The sequence below is a fragment of the Leptomonas pyrrhocoris genome, assembly GCF_001293395.1.
Source record: "Leptomonas pyrrhocoris isolate H10 chromosome Unknown, whole genome shotgun sequence".
In the NCBI taxonomy this organism is placed as follows: Eukaryota; Euglenozoa; class Kinetoplastea; order Trypanosomatida; family Trypanosomatidae; genus Leptomonas; species Leptomonas pyrrhocoris.
The window spans coordinates 457,034-470,692 of record NW_015438363.1 but is presented as its reverse complement, the minus strand read 5'-3'; the positions used below and the strand labels follow the sequence as shown (position 1 = coordinate 470,692).

General features: G+C 58.4%; 4 protein-coding genes and 1 non-coding gene across 5 annotated transcripts; all 5 read left to right on the top strand.

Annotated features, from left to right (window-relative positions):
* Positions 1-531: 531 nt before the first annotated feature.
* On the top strand, positions 532-4,380 carry ABB37_04336 (hypothetical protein; the record flags this gene model as incomplete). The annotated part of the gene is made up of 1 exon (XM_015801978.1): positions 532-4,380. Exon 1 carries the CDS (start codon positions 1,042-1,044, stop codon positions 4,378-4,380), a length of 3,339 nt encoding a protein of 1,112 aa, XP_015659379.1. The 5' UTR covers positions 532-1,041.
* A 402-nt stretch (positions 4,381-4,782) lies between these two features.
* On the top strand, positions 4,783-6,490 carry ABB37_04335 (hypothetical protein; the record flags this gene model as incomplete). Its single annotated transcript, XM_015801977.1, has 1 exon — positions 4,783-6,490. Exon 1 carries the CDS (start codon positions 4,955-4,957, stop codon positions 6,488-6,490), a length of 1,536 nt encoding a protein of 511 aa, XP_015659378.1. The 5' UTR covers positions 4,783-4,954.
* A 418-nt stretch (positions 6,491-6,908) lies between these two features.
* ABB37_04334 (hypothetical protein) lies at positions 6,909-8,991 on the top strand (the record flags this gene model as incomplete). Its single annotated transcript, XM_015801976.1, has 1 exon — positions 6,909-8,991. Exon 1 carries the CDS (start codon positions 7,090-7,092, stop codon positions 8,989-8,991), a length of 1,902 nt encoding a protein of 633 aa, XP_015659377.1. The 5' UTR covers positions 6,909-7,089.
* Positions 8,992-10,260: 1,269 nt separating this feature from the next.
* Positions 10,261-12,723, top strand: ABB37_04333 (putative intraflagellar transport protein IFT88; the record flags this gene model as incomplete). The annotated part of the gene is made up of 1 exon (XM_015801975.1): positions 10,261-12,723. One exon carries the CDS (start codon positions 10,261-10,263, stop codon positions 12,721-12,723), a length of 2,463 nt encoding a protein of 820 aa, XP_015659376.1.
* Positions 12,724-13,419: 696 nt separating this feature from the next.
* On the top strand, positions 13,420-13,492 carry ABB37_04551. Its single transcript has one exon. It is a non-coding gene; the product is annotated as a tRNA-Met (tRNA).
* The last annotated feature ends 167 nt before the right edge of the window (positions 13,493-13,659 follow it).

Sequence of the window (13,659 nt, the reverse complement as noted above, 5' to 3'; positions counted from 1 at the left end):
AAGAGGTTCTGCAGTTGAGGTTTTCTTCTGTGAAGGCCTTCGAATCGGCTAAATAAAGGTGGACAAGCACCAACAGTAATTCCTATTGCTGAATTTAACAAACAGTGTCAACAACAACAGTAAAGAGCGCACGAAGCAAGAATCAGGGGGAAAACAAGGCGGGAGTACTCCGGAGATTCGTGCCATAAGGGTGACATCAGCATCATACAATGGGTTGTTTTGCGAAAAGAAAACGGGGATTTCGATTGCGTAGGCTGCCAGTGGCGCGTTTCCAAACAACGTGTGCGCGCGAAATACACACAATACACGCACGCGCGCCGCTGAGGGACTACGCGGGCTGCCTGCTTGGACCGACACATCGATGTGTACTTTCAGCACTAATAACTGGAGAAGCGCATGCCGTGGGTGGTGCGCTAGTTGATATATATATATATATATATATATATATATATATGTATGTTACGTCGGTCATTGTCGTTTTGCACAACCTCTTCCTCTTCTTCTTCTTCACACATTTCGCCTTTTCGCTCAGCCTCGCAAACGTTTGCCAAAACAGCCTGCATCGCTCGACAAAGGGAAAACAGGAAGCTTCTTCTCTTGTTTTGCGGCTTTTGATTCTCATCTACCAGAATTTCAACAGGCTCGCAACTGTTTATTCCAAAACTCTGGGCAAATCCAGAAAAAACCCTCGTGGTTTTCGTGTTGTGTTACTTTTCTTCCTCTACAACTTCTGTCCTCAGCTCGGCGGCGGTGGGGGAAGCCCAAGTACACATTCATCTTAGACAATAACGCAGAGCAGTCGTGCTATTGTTCTAGTTCTCCGCCCGCTTCGTGGACTGCACGTAATTCTATGCCAGTTTAATCTACGCAGCTCTACGCTCATCAAAAAAGAAAGACATCGACATTTCTTTCCGTATAACTATACTTGACTGCACCGTTGCGCTTCGTACAGGCTTTTTTCTCTTGCACACTCGGTGTATTTTTTTCTTTTCCCCCTTCTAGTCGTGTCACTGCGAAGAAAAAGACTCGCAGACGCAAAACATGGACAACGACATGCACGCGCGTTTCCAGCGGATGCTGCTTGGTGAGCCCGAACCGGAGCCCGGACCGGAGCCTGAGATGGAGCCCGAACCGCAGCCGCAACTCGAGTCGGAGTCCGTGCCGCAACCTCAGCTGCAGCCCGAACAGCAGCTGCAGCCACGAACAGAGCCACATCCACAAGCGGAAGCACAATCACAAGCAGAACCTCAGCCAGAACAGCAGCTACAGCCACAAGCGGAAGCACAGCCCCCACTTCTTCCCCTACAGCAACATGCCGACGCCAACGCCCCTCTCACGCCGAGCCCACCAGCAGCCCCTACTCCATCCCTCTCCGCGGTCTCCAAGCACCTCCCCGCGCAACCGCCGTCGATGGTGTCCGTCATTCAAGACCAGTGGCTGCTACTGTGCGACTACTTCCAGCGTGTGCACTGTGCAAACTCCGTTGAGGAGCGCGCCGTCCTTGTCCGCGAGCTCGGCATCGTCGAGGACAGTCTCAACACCATTATCGACGTGTTACTCACGGACCGCAAGCAGTTCACCTCGGCACAGCTGCTGCACACCCACCTGCCTAGTGTTGACGACTCCTTCCACTCTGAACTCGAAGCGCCCGCGCTAAACCCACCAAGGACACGAGAAGGCGAGACAGCGAAAGGTATGTCTTCACCCGGTAATGGGCCGCACGCGCCCCTGAGTGGTGCGCTGGTGCCCGCAGCTGCCACCGCTTCGGCGCCGTCGCCTGCCAGCGGCTGTTTTTTCGACGGCGCGCTGGCGTCTCTTCCGCCATGTTATCGCTTCCTATTTGCGGACGCACACCACGACGGGCCGCCGTCTTCTGTTGAAAGCAGTATGAGAGGCGACGAGAGTGGGAGCGCGAACAACCGTAGCGGGAATGACGGACCTACTCCACTACCGGTTGCACAAGCAGATGCCGGTACACACGCCAGCAAGACAACTGGCAAGCCATTCGATGAGCCATCGCCCATCGGCAGCATCTTCCTTCTCACGCTGTGCCAGTACGCAAAGCAGGACGAGCCACCCGGCGTCCGCTCCATCATGCTCGAGTTCCTCGTGCGGCTGCTGCAGGAGGCGGACTTGCCGACTGACCGAGCCGCCTATCCCGTCGGCGATCCGGTGCTCTCCTTGCTCCAGCTGAACCCGCAGCTGTTGATCGTGCCGCTGCTCGACATGCTCCGCCAAGTCAGCAGGATGCTCAATCCATCCACCACGCCACTGAAGCACGGCAGCGCGTCCATGTCGTCGTCGCTGATCTACCCCTGGACCGGCGGAGACGACGATCAGGACGGAACCTTCCTTCAAGACGCCGGGCGCACCCAGTTCGTCATCTTCCTGAGCAGCCTGGCGGAGAAGATGGAGCGCGTACCGGCGCTGGCGAACTTCTTCGTGGTCGAGGACGGCGCGCAGGGGGAGCGCAGTTTGTTTGTGCTGCTGGACGCCCTGCTGCCCTACCTCACGCACGACTGCAGTGCCCCTGGGTGGACGCACCGCCGCGACACGTGCCGCTACGCCCTGAGCGCCGTCGTCTCGCTGGCCAAGTGCCCCGACCCGTGGATACAGGCGCTGGTGGGCAAGGAGGACCGGGTGGCGTCGCGCACCCTCATGGCAGCGCGCACCACGCTCTTGACGCTGTGCAAGATTCCGGACAACGACGATAGCTTGACGCAGGTGCTGTTCCTCCGCGATGTGCTGCGCTTCTGGGCGACGTTGCTGACTATGTCGCCCGGCGTCGCCGCGGACCTGCGGCTCGCCACGTTGATTGACAGGGAATTCTACTTTCAGACTCTGATCCCGCTGCTGCAGTCGTCCGACACGCACGTGTACGCCGCGGCGTGCCTGGTGGCGGCGCAGGTGCTGCGTGAGCTGAAGGGCAACGCACCGGCGCTGACAAGGGGATTGGCCAACGCATTGCTCGCGACGTCGATCCGTAAGTCGTCGGGCCGCATCATTCCGCAGGCCGATCACTACGACAGCGTCGTGACGGACGAGGGCGGCCCGGGCAAGGCCAGTCCGAGTGCCACCACGCTTGGACAGCAAGAGGAGGCGGCTGCGGCGAGCCTGCAGGTGCACCCCACGACGTCCTTTTTTTCGTACTACATCCTCCCTCACCTCTCTAGCAACCCGTACATGTCCGCTGATGAGCGGGAGAGCAGCGCGATGCTGGGCTACGCCACGACGCGGTGGTCGACCGCGAAGGCGACGCTGGTGCTCATCCAAGCCCTCGCCGAGAACGTGCCGGACGTGTTTTTGCGCGAAGTGTTCTTGATGGACACGAGTTCCCTTGCGGACGTGCTGCGGAGGCAGCGGCAGGACACCTCGTCCGGCGCTACCTCCGCTTCTGTAGCCGCAGGCGACGGCCGCGTGGCAAACCTCGGGCTGTGGTCGACGGGCCGGGCACCACCGCACCTGAAGGTGCACGAGTACTTTGTGAAGGAGTTGCACGAGACGACCGCGAACAGCTCTGTCCTGGGTTTGCAGGCGGAACAGGTGGGGGAGGAAGTGCTGACACGGCTGCTGCGGACGGAGGGCAACATGCCTCTCGATGCCTTGCGAGCACGTCAGGAGGTGATGAGTGCGATGACCCAGCTCAACCCGAAGAGCACCAGCTCTCCGGCTGCCGCCACTGGTGCGGGTGAAGGCAAAGGAATCGTCACCCCAACACCCTCCTCACACCAGCGCACGTCAGGGCCGTCGAGCAACTGTTGGCGCCACGCGGGAGTGCAGCGCTCGCCGCTTACGGTGGCTCTCTGCGAGATGGTGCAGCACCTGGACGCAACGCCCTTCACGGTGAGCTCCTTAATCGCCGATCTTGTGGTGTCGCTCTGCGTGTTGCCGGATCCGCGCGTCCTTTACACCCTGCTGGACCCGGTGGATGGACCGCTGAAGGCGGCGCTGTGCCAACTGCGCGATGTTCTGCAGCACAAGATACACGCAAATGGGGTAGGTGGGGCCCAGGCGCCCACGCCCAAGAAGACGGCGGCCGCTGCCGGTACCGCAACAGCTTCTTCCGCCACGACGAGCAGTTCACTTCTCCATTTGTATGATGCGCTGCTGCAGCATTGGGATGCATTCATGAACGACGACGGGGTGGCGGGCGACGGCGAACGCGTGTCTTCTGTGCCGCGCGATGCCGCGGGTGGGACTCCGCCACGAAACCAGCTTGGCGCCGGCGTCGTCACTGCCGCGCTGCGTGATGCGATGGAAGCGAACAGCAATGTGCTGCACGCCTGCCTCTATTCGGAGTACATGCTGGCGCACCTCGACGCCGTTATCGGGTACTCTGCGCTTTCCCAAAACCTCATGTACCTGCAGACATCGTTGTAAGCGGATAACAGAAGCACGCAGCGGAGGAGGTGGGTTGGACGAGAGCCGAGGAGAGCGTTATGCGAGACCGCAGAGAAGGTGACGCGCTTCAGCTCTCAGGGTGATGTTGACAAAGGTATTTCGTCTGCCTATCGTATTGTGGCAATGTGTTTAAGAAGAACAAGAAGAGAGGAGGCGTGTGACATTCAAGTTTTTTTTTATATGTGTTGAGCGGCACAACAGTGAGAGCAAGAGCACCCCTGTGCGTATCGGTGATTGCTTCGTGCTTGGGCTCATTGCGTGTAGCACCCTGTACGCATCTTCGCGTACCTTCCCTTCCTTCGCATTTTCATCCCTGCACGCCCATTTGAACCGCTGTCGTTTCGTTCTCTTCCTTCCTGCTCGTAAAAAAAAAAAACTCCAGGAGCCAAATTGGAACAAAAACAATAATAATAATGATAATGTGCTGTACCGCTCACTTACCTGCGAAAGCCATCAAAACAAACAAACACGCTCGTAAACACACTCGTAGATTTCAGGCCCTTCTGTTCCTCAACAGGGCCAGTACACGCAGCGAGTGACAGCAGTGATCGTCATGCTGGAGCTTGACGGCGCAAGCCTCACCTACGAGGAGTTCCGTTGCAACTGCCTCGAGCCGAACCGTCCGGCCATCATTAGGAATGCCTGTCAAAACGGTGGCACGACCTACTTCGATCTGACCGAGCTGATTCATCGACTGAGTCCCCAGGTACTGCTCGACACAATAGGACCAGAGACGCTAGTGCCGGTATACCCATCGCCCTGCACCGCAGAACTCAACGATACGGCTGCAAAAGACGGTTGCGCAGAGGCGATCCGTGATGAAGGAGAAACTAGCCCGTGTGGACCGACGTACAGGAGCGGTAGAGGTGAGGCAGCGGCAGCTACGGAGATTGACGGAGACGATGACGAGGGCTGTAGAGAAGTTCCCTTGAGGAATGTGTTGGAATCGTGGGACCAGACGGGTGCGCACAGGGGTGTCGGCACCTCGAAGTCGCGCGTGTATTACCTCAAAGACTGGCATCTTCAGGAGGCGCTGGAGAACGCAGCCGCCAACACAGAGGGCGAATTGTTTGGGGGCTCGCTTGCAGTGACATCTGGCTTTGCTAGGCAGAGAGAGAAAGGCGCGCACGGCAACGCGCTGTACCGTGTGCCGGACTTCCTGGGAGCAGACTGGATGGACCCTTTCTGTCGCTACATGACGCAGTCGTCAGCGAGTCCACTTGCAGGGTCGGAGGAAGAATTTTCATTACCAGCAGCAGCAGCAGCAGCAATGCAATGTGGTGGTAACGGCCTAACGAGTGCTTGCACGAGCACCCCGCGACCTGTGGGCTTTGGCAGTAACAGGAGTGACTATCGCTTTGCCTACATCGGCCCAGTGGGCAGCTGGACGCCGTTGCACTGCGACGTCTTCGGCACCTACTCCTGGTCCTTCAACGTGTGCGGCGACAAGTTGTGGTTCTTCCCGACCATGTCGGGCAACGCCTATCTGCATGCGCATCTCCTGCCGTCTTTCCCCACCCCACCCGACATCCGTGTCTTGACGGGGTTCGCCACGGAGAGTGTGGTGCAGCACCCCGGCGATCTCGTCTTTGTGCCGGCCCGCTTCTACCACCAAGTCCACAACATTTCCGGTGAAACCTTTCCTGCCTCTTGGTACACCAACCCTGCCGCGTCCGATGAGGAGACGGGCAGTCCGCAGGGCGCGTCCTCCACCTCGAGTCTGGTGGGACCGCTGACGATGGCCCTCAACCACAATTGGTGTAACACCTTCAACATCGAGTGTATGACCCAGACCTTTCTCCGCGATGCGCAGCGGCTCGTCCGCAGCCTCTCCGTGGACGACCTTACGGTCATCTGCGACACCAAGGATGTGGTGGTGTGGAGGGACTACGTCGACGCGATGCTGCACGGCGGCACCAATTGGTCCTATGCGAGCATGACGTGCTTTCTGACGTTTTGTGTGCATTGCATTGGGAGCGTGGCACCAGGGATGGTAGCAGCGGAGGACGAACGGGCGATGGCTGGAGAGCGGGTGCGACAGCTCTTGGCAGAGGTGAGGGAGTCGTACGAACATCTTTTTGCCGCTTAACATTTTTTCCTTTTGTTTTTTTTTCTTTTTCTCACGCAAACACACCGAAAGGGTTTCGCTCTCTCCTCCATGCGGAGAGAAGCGCCAGAGAAGACGGTAAGTTGCATCTCTGCTGGCTCGTTTCGGCTTCGCGGTAACTGCGTGCGTACAAAGTGGAGTTTTTCTTTCTTTCTGCGGTAGCGTTTCATTGACGCTTTGAAAAATAATCTTCCTTTTTCGTTCTTGGGGAAGTAGGTGATGCGTCGCCGCCCCCACCCAACACCGTTAATGCCGCGGATACGAAATGTTGTTGACTTCGTTCTCCTCTCGCTCCTTCTCTTTCCTTCTCTTTCCTTTTATATCCACGTGTTTCCCATTTTTCCTGGCCGCGTATTCGACAACTCTTCTACATGAATTGGGTACTGTGCCGGCGTGTTCAGCATCTCATTTTATGTATCAAACGTTTGCATACACGTTGGTTTGCGCTTCTTGTTCGCTCAGCGGCACCGCGTCGAGAACGGTTTGTGTAGACATCAATTTCTGCCCAGCAGTTGATCGTACGACAAGAGGTAAAGAAAAAGATTACGAAAAAGGAGGACACTGAGGGGATCGTCTTTGACATGTCCGTTCGCGCTGTTGGGTGGCTCCAGTCCAAACTGGGGCTCGACATTGGCGCTCGCAGCGCAGACGGCGACGGCGGCGGCCACACCGACAGCCTCCCCACTACGGAGCTCGCCGGGTTCGCCTCCACGGACAACCGCAGCTCCAGCGTCGACGCGATTGCCGGCACGGCGGCAAACGGCCAGAGCGAGGACGCAGACCACACCTTCACCGACGCGGCGAGCCAGTGGGAGGCGAAGCTGGGCCGCGTGTGGCGGCAGGCGAATGAGAAGGCGACACGTTTTTGGAACACCAACGTGCGCAGCGGCGGTAGTGGAGGCAGCCGCAACGACCCCTTTGGGTTTGGCGCTGGTGGTGCCCAGGGCGGCGGCGGCAACGGCGGCACGGGCGACGGCCCGGAGCTGGATGAGAACGGGCTACCCGTGACGAAGAACTGGTACTACTTCGACGCCAACCTCGGCCGGTGGACCGTCTCGGCGGATGCCCCGCAGAGTGTGCAGCGGGAGTACTACGAGCAGCTGGAGGAGGCCGAGAAGGAGCGGACAGGGCAGCGGACGATCCTGGCCCCGCCTCCACCTCCGCCTCCGCCGCCGGCTGGGATGCAGCGACCGCCAGCGTCGATGAACGTCGGCGCCCCGCCACCTCCACCGGGTGCGAAGTCGGTGCCGGGCGGCTTGTTTGGCGGCGGCGGCGCACACGTCGGGCGCGGTCCGCAGTATGCGTTACCCGACTACTTCGGCAACGCCGCTCCTGCCCCGCAGCCGCCGTACCCCGGCGCCCCCTCTCATTCTCAGCAAACGGCGCCGCAACAGGCAAATCACTACGTGGCGAGCTCCGCGTACTCGGGCACCGCGGCGTCCGCACCAATCCGCAGCTCCCCCTATCCGCCCGCTTCCCTGTCCCCACCCCAGGACTTTCGACCGCCCACGCAAGCCGCTCAGTCATCGCCACCAACCGCAGCGACGGGGCTGCCAGCGAGGCCCTCTGGCTACGCCACCGCACCGTACCCGCCCGCCGCGGCTGCACATCCCCTATATCCTTCTGCGGCCGCGCCGCAGCCGGCTCGAGCGCCGACGGCGGTGTCGCGCGGCTCCGCGTCGCCTTCCAACTCGTCGGTGCACGCCTCCTACGCCGCCCCCTCGCTGCCGCCGTGGGGGGCACAGGGGTCGTCGTCCCCTCCTTACGACGCGTCGGCGTCCCCCCCAGCAACGAACATGAATATGCTGCGGCCGCGGTCCCACTCGGAGAGCCAGGAGTACCCACCACCACCACCTCCACCACAGCACTGTCCGCAACAGCAACTTTATAGTGCCTACTCCCCTCCGCAGGGCAGCCTCAACACGTACGGCTCTAGCTTACCTGAAACTACAGACAACTTCTCGTCTTTTGTGCCCACTGCACCTCTTACGCAGGCGTCATACAATTGTTCTACTTCCGCCCCTGTGAACTGGAGCAGCAACGCCAGCCTGCACGCGCAAGGTGACCCGATCGGGTCTACTCATGGTTCGGCACCGCTCATGCCGTTGCCCACTGCCGTTGCCACCGCCACAAGCTCGAACATCGCAAGCGGCGCTCCGTCAGCCATGCGATCCTCTCCTCCTCCTGCCTGGCAATCACAGGCCTCTGCGCCTCAGCCACCGCAGCCGCCACCGCCGCAACAACAAGCACCACCGTCGCTGCGCACGGCATTAGCGCAAAGCAATCCATTTGCGCAACGTCCAGGTACAAACTCCGTCATCGCCGCGCCCTCCACACAGACGCTGCCCACACCACAGCAACCGCAATATGCGACTCAGCTCGCAATGGCACCGGCGGCCCCTGCTCCAGCCCCCGCGGCAGCACCAACTCCAGCACGGCTTCCTCCGCCGCCGCCGTCCTTCAAACCGTTCACTCCCTCGTAAGCACCGAAGTAAGCCTATTGAGGAAAGTTGGAGGAGAATCCTTAGGCGCATTCCGGCCGTTTTCATGAGAGCTTGTCGGGCTTAGGTGCATGCATATTTTTAGGGTGCGTCTTGTTCTTCTTGTGCTCTTTGTGTTTGCTCATGGTGTTGTGGAGTGTTGCTACTTCAAGCCTTATCAGCTGAGTTGTTGGCGATCCCTCATTTGCTGTGCCTCGTCTTTTTCCTTTTCAAACCTTTCTTTTCGCGCCGTGTTAGCAAAAGAAAGGCAAATAAAAAACGATGTGCTGACCGAAAATGACAGCCTATATTGGTCGTTTGTGTCACCAGCTGTTGCTCTGTCCGTTTCGTACCCTCACAGGTGTGGCGTGTGTGTGTGTGTGTGTGTGCTCTTGTTTCTAAATAACTTAAGCTCCTTTTGTGGCCCCTGGCTGTGTGATTTCGTGTCTATGAATTACCACCTTCTTCACTTCAAGCGCCTTTATTTTGAATTCTGTTTTTTTTTTGGTGGGTTTTATACGACCTGAAAGAGGAACAAGGGCGCTGAATTCATTCTTTTCTCTCTCGTGAACAAAAAGGAAGAGGCGCTGCTCTCGATGTGCGTAATGCTTTGAAGTCTCTCTCCGTATGTTATTTTCAAGTTTCTTTTACCTATCTTTCTGTGCGTAAATTCATATTGTCTAATGCGAAGATGAGAAAGAATGAAAGACGAAGAGAAAGGTAGCTACTTCTGCGCATACTCTGGGGAAGGGCGGTGACATCCTTTTTTATCATCAGCCGTGTTGTGCTCTCAACACACAGGACGAAGCTGCTCGTGTCGGTTGAACTTCAATTCTTATGCGAGGTGTACACCCCTTTCCTCTCCCCTGACGTGCACATCTGTTGTGGACGTGACGCGTCAGCTTTACCGTTCTTTGCATCCTCTTCCACACTTTTGCCTCTCTTCCATGCTCCTGTTATTACTATTTTTACTTTGGTTTCTTCTTCCCACCCACGGCTGCGCACCCCATAAATCACCGCGCACGACGAGTCCCTGTAGTGCCACGACATCTTGACGACAGAAATCGCGAGACAAGCGAAGTTTTTTACGCTGAGTGTATTTACGTACTTGTGGAGGCGAAATTAAAAAAAAAAACGACACATAGTAAAGGTTGACGGTGGCGCCGTTTCAGACGCTCTCACACAAACACACTCACGGGTAGAAACTGCTATTTCCACTGTAGGTTTTCCTTTTTCGTTTATCATTTGTCTCTTGAAAGCGGGTGCGCAGGGATGAGCACGATGGCGGCCAACGCCGACGACATCTATGCCGCCTTCCAGACCCCGGAGAGCGGCGCCAACCCGTGGACCACCGCCGCGAACCCTTTTGAGGGCTCGCCCACCAAGTCCCTCGGTGGCAACCCGCTCATGCAAGCCCCGCCCTCGCAGTGGGGCCGGAACGGCATGGGGTCGGCCTGGGGCGTACCCGGCAGCCGTCTCGGCACGATGGGCGGCGCCCTTGCCGGTGCGGCGCGACCCATGACATCGAACCGCCCAGTCGGCTTCAGCAGCACGGCGAAGACCGGCGCGGCGGCGATCTTCGATCCGACTGGTCAGGCTCGCAACGCCAACATGGCCGTCGGCCCCGCCCCGCCGCTCAAGAAACGGAGCGAGAACAGCCCTGAGGAAGAGTTCGCCGAGATGGAGAAGCAGGTGAACAAGTTGATCGAGGAGAGCGCCATGCTGGCCATGCAGAAGGACTACGGTGCCGCGCTCGAGAAGGCGAGGGACGCTGGCAAGCTGGAGCGGCAGCTGTGCAAGCAGCGGGAGCAGCGCGGGTTTGCTGAGCAAATCAACGTTGACCTCACCTACGCCGTACACTTTAACCTGGCGGTGCAGTACCAGAATCACCAGCTGTACAACGAGGCCCTCAACACGTACAACTTGATTATCCGCAACGTGCAGTTTCCGCAGGCGGGCGGGCTGCGCGTGAACATGGGCAACATCTACCTCGCCCAGAACAACTACCTCCTCGCTATTAAGATGTACCGCGCCGCGCTGGACGAGGCGCCGGAGGCCGGCAAGGACCTCCGCTACCGTCTCTGCCGCAACATCGCGAATGCCTTCGTGAAGCTGGGCCAGTACCGCGACGCGGCCAACAGCTACGAGACGGTGATGGAGGGCAACGCGGATGTGACGTCCACCTTCAACTTAATTCTGTGCTACTACGCGCTGGGAGAGACGGAGCGAATGAAGCGGGCTTTCACGCGGCTCCTCAACTGCCACCTCGCCGGCCTTGACGGCGAGCAGGACTTCGAGGAGGAGGAGAAGCGGAAGGACGTGCTGGTGGACGACGGCCTCAGCAGCATGCGCAAGGAACGCCGCGCGCGCTACCTGAAGTACATCATCACGGCGGCGCGACTCATCGCACCGGTGCTGAACAAGGACTGGTGCGTCGGCTTCGACTACATCATCGGCCAGCTCCGCAACTACGAGATGCGCGACCCCAGCTCGCACGTCGCCAGCGAACTCGAGATGTGCAAGAACCTGAACTTCCTGAAGCACAAGCGCTACCAGGAGGCGATCAACGGGCTCAAGCTCTTTGAAAAGAAGGACAAGAGCCTGCGCGCGCGTGCGGCGACGAATCTGGCGTACCTCTACTTCCTCGAGGGCGACTACGACAACGGCGAGCAGTACAGCGACATGAGCCTGGAGGAGAATCAGTACAACGCCAAGGCGCTGGTGAACAAGGGAAACTTCTCCTTTGTCAAGAAGGACTTTGAGAAGGCGAAGGAGTTCTACAACAAGGCCCTCGCGGTGGAGGCGGACAACGTCGAGGCCATCTACAACCTCGGCCTGACCGCCAAGAAGCTCGGCCTCTACGAGGAGTCGGTGCGCATGTTCAAGCGGGTCCAGGCCCTCGTGGATAGCAGCGAGGTGCTGTACCAAATCGCAGACCTGAACGACCTCGTCAGCGACCCGTCGGCCCTGGAGTGGTTTAACCGGTTGATTGGGCGTGTGCCAACCGACCCGAACGCGCTCGCCCGCGTCGGCTCCCTCTACGCCCGCGACGGGGACGACGTGCAGGCTTTCCACTACTACCTCGAGGCGTACCGCTACTACCAGGTGAACATGGACGTCATCTCGTGGCTGGGTGCCTACTTTGTGAAGAACGAGGTGTACGACAAGGCCGTGCAGTTCTTCGAGCGCGCCTCGCACATCCAGCCGCAGGAGGTGAAGTGGGAGTTGATGGTCGCCTCCTGCCACCGCCGCCGCGGCGACTACGTGCTGGCGAAGCGGCTCTACGAGCAGGTGCACCGCAAGTACCCCAATAACGTGGAGTGCTTGAAGTACCTCGTGCAGATCTGCAAGGATGCCAATCTGACGGAGGAGGCGAACGAGTGGTTCAAGACGATGAAGAAGGCGGAGCGGCAGCAGATTCACAGCGGCAGCAGCAGTCTCGCCGGCGAGAGTGGCGACGATGACAGCGACTCGTCGGATGCTGGCGCCAACCACCACAACCACCGCGGCAGTGCTGGAGGTGGTGCAAACGGCACGAGTGAGGGCCCTGTGGCGGGCCGCCGCGCGGGTGGTCGCGGGGGGAACGCCGCTGCGGATAAAGATCTCACCGCGGGGCTATCGGATGACGACATTGCCGTTAGCAAACAGAAGAACGGCAGCGGTGGTGGTGGTGGAAAGTCAAAGAAGCAAAAGGTGAGCGACTCGGACGAGGACATTGAGCTTCCTGGCATTTGAAGAGGACAACGTGCACAGCTGAGGCGGGCTTGTGGACTTCGCTGCTTTTTCTTTCTTTCCTGCTGTTGTTGTTGTCGGCGCGTTGTTGTCCTTCGCAGCTTGACGGGCGAATAAGGAGGGAAAACGACGACAAAGAGAACGTGTAGAGGAAGCGAAGTCGCTCGCGGTGTTGATGTACCATAATACTCCCTCATGTTTGTTTCCTTCTCTTTTGCTCCTTTGTTTTCTGTCTTTTGTTCTCTCTTGTTTTCCTTTTGCGTTGTTGAGGCAAAATTTTGTCTTCTCCTTTGTTTTGTAGTTGATATGCGCGCGGCTGAGAAGGGAAGGTGTCGTGGACGAGACGCACTTACGTTTAGAGATGGTTGTGGCTTGACTTTCCCGCATGCTTACGACGGGCACTCAACGAAGACGCTCAAGCCTCACCAACAATACCCTTTTTACCCTTTTTACCTCTTCCTCTTTTTTTTTTGGTTTCTTTCTTGAGATGTAGTCAACCGGTGAGTTTTAGGCCCCGTCGTGCTTCAGCAACGCGGCTGCGTGGGAGTTGATGCGAACGCGGTCACGCATTTTAGAGCGCCAGGAGCAGCACGGCGTCATGCTTACAAGGAAAGTCACGGTAACAAACGAAGCGCACGTGAAGGAAGGATGGGCGGGGTGGAGAAGGGGACAAAGGTAAAGTTGACCCTTTACGCCAGAGCGAGCGTAGCGCAGTCGGCAGCGCGTGGGTCTCATAATCCCAAGGTCGTGAGTTCGATCCTCACCGGTCGCATACCTTTTTTGAGACCCGCCCCCGCCAAAAAATAGCCCCGCCCCCCGCCGCCCCCTCACAAAGGCAAATGCCAATGTAGTAGCGCTGTCATCTCCATTTTGCAAGGCCTTTTCTTTCTTACTTGTACGCCATGTTTTATGGGCCACGGCCAAAAACAACAGAGCCTT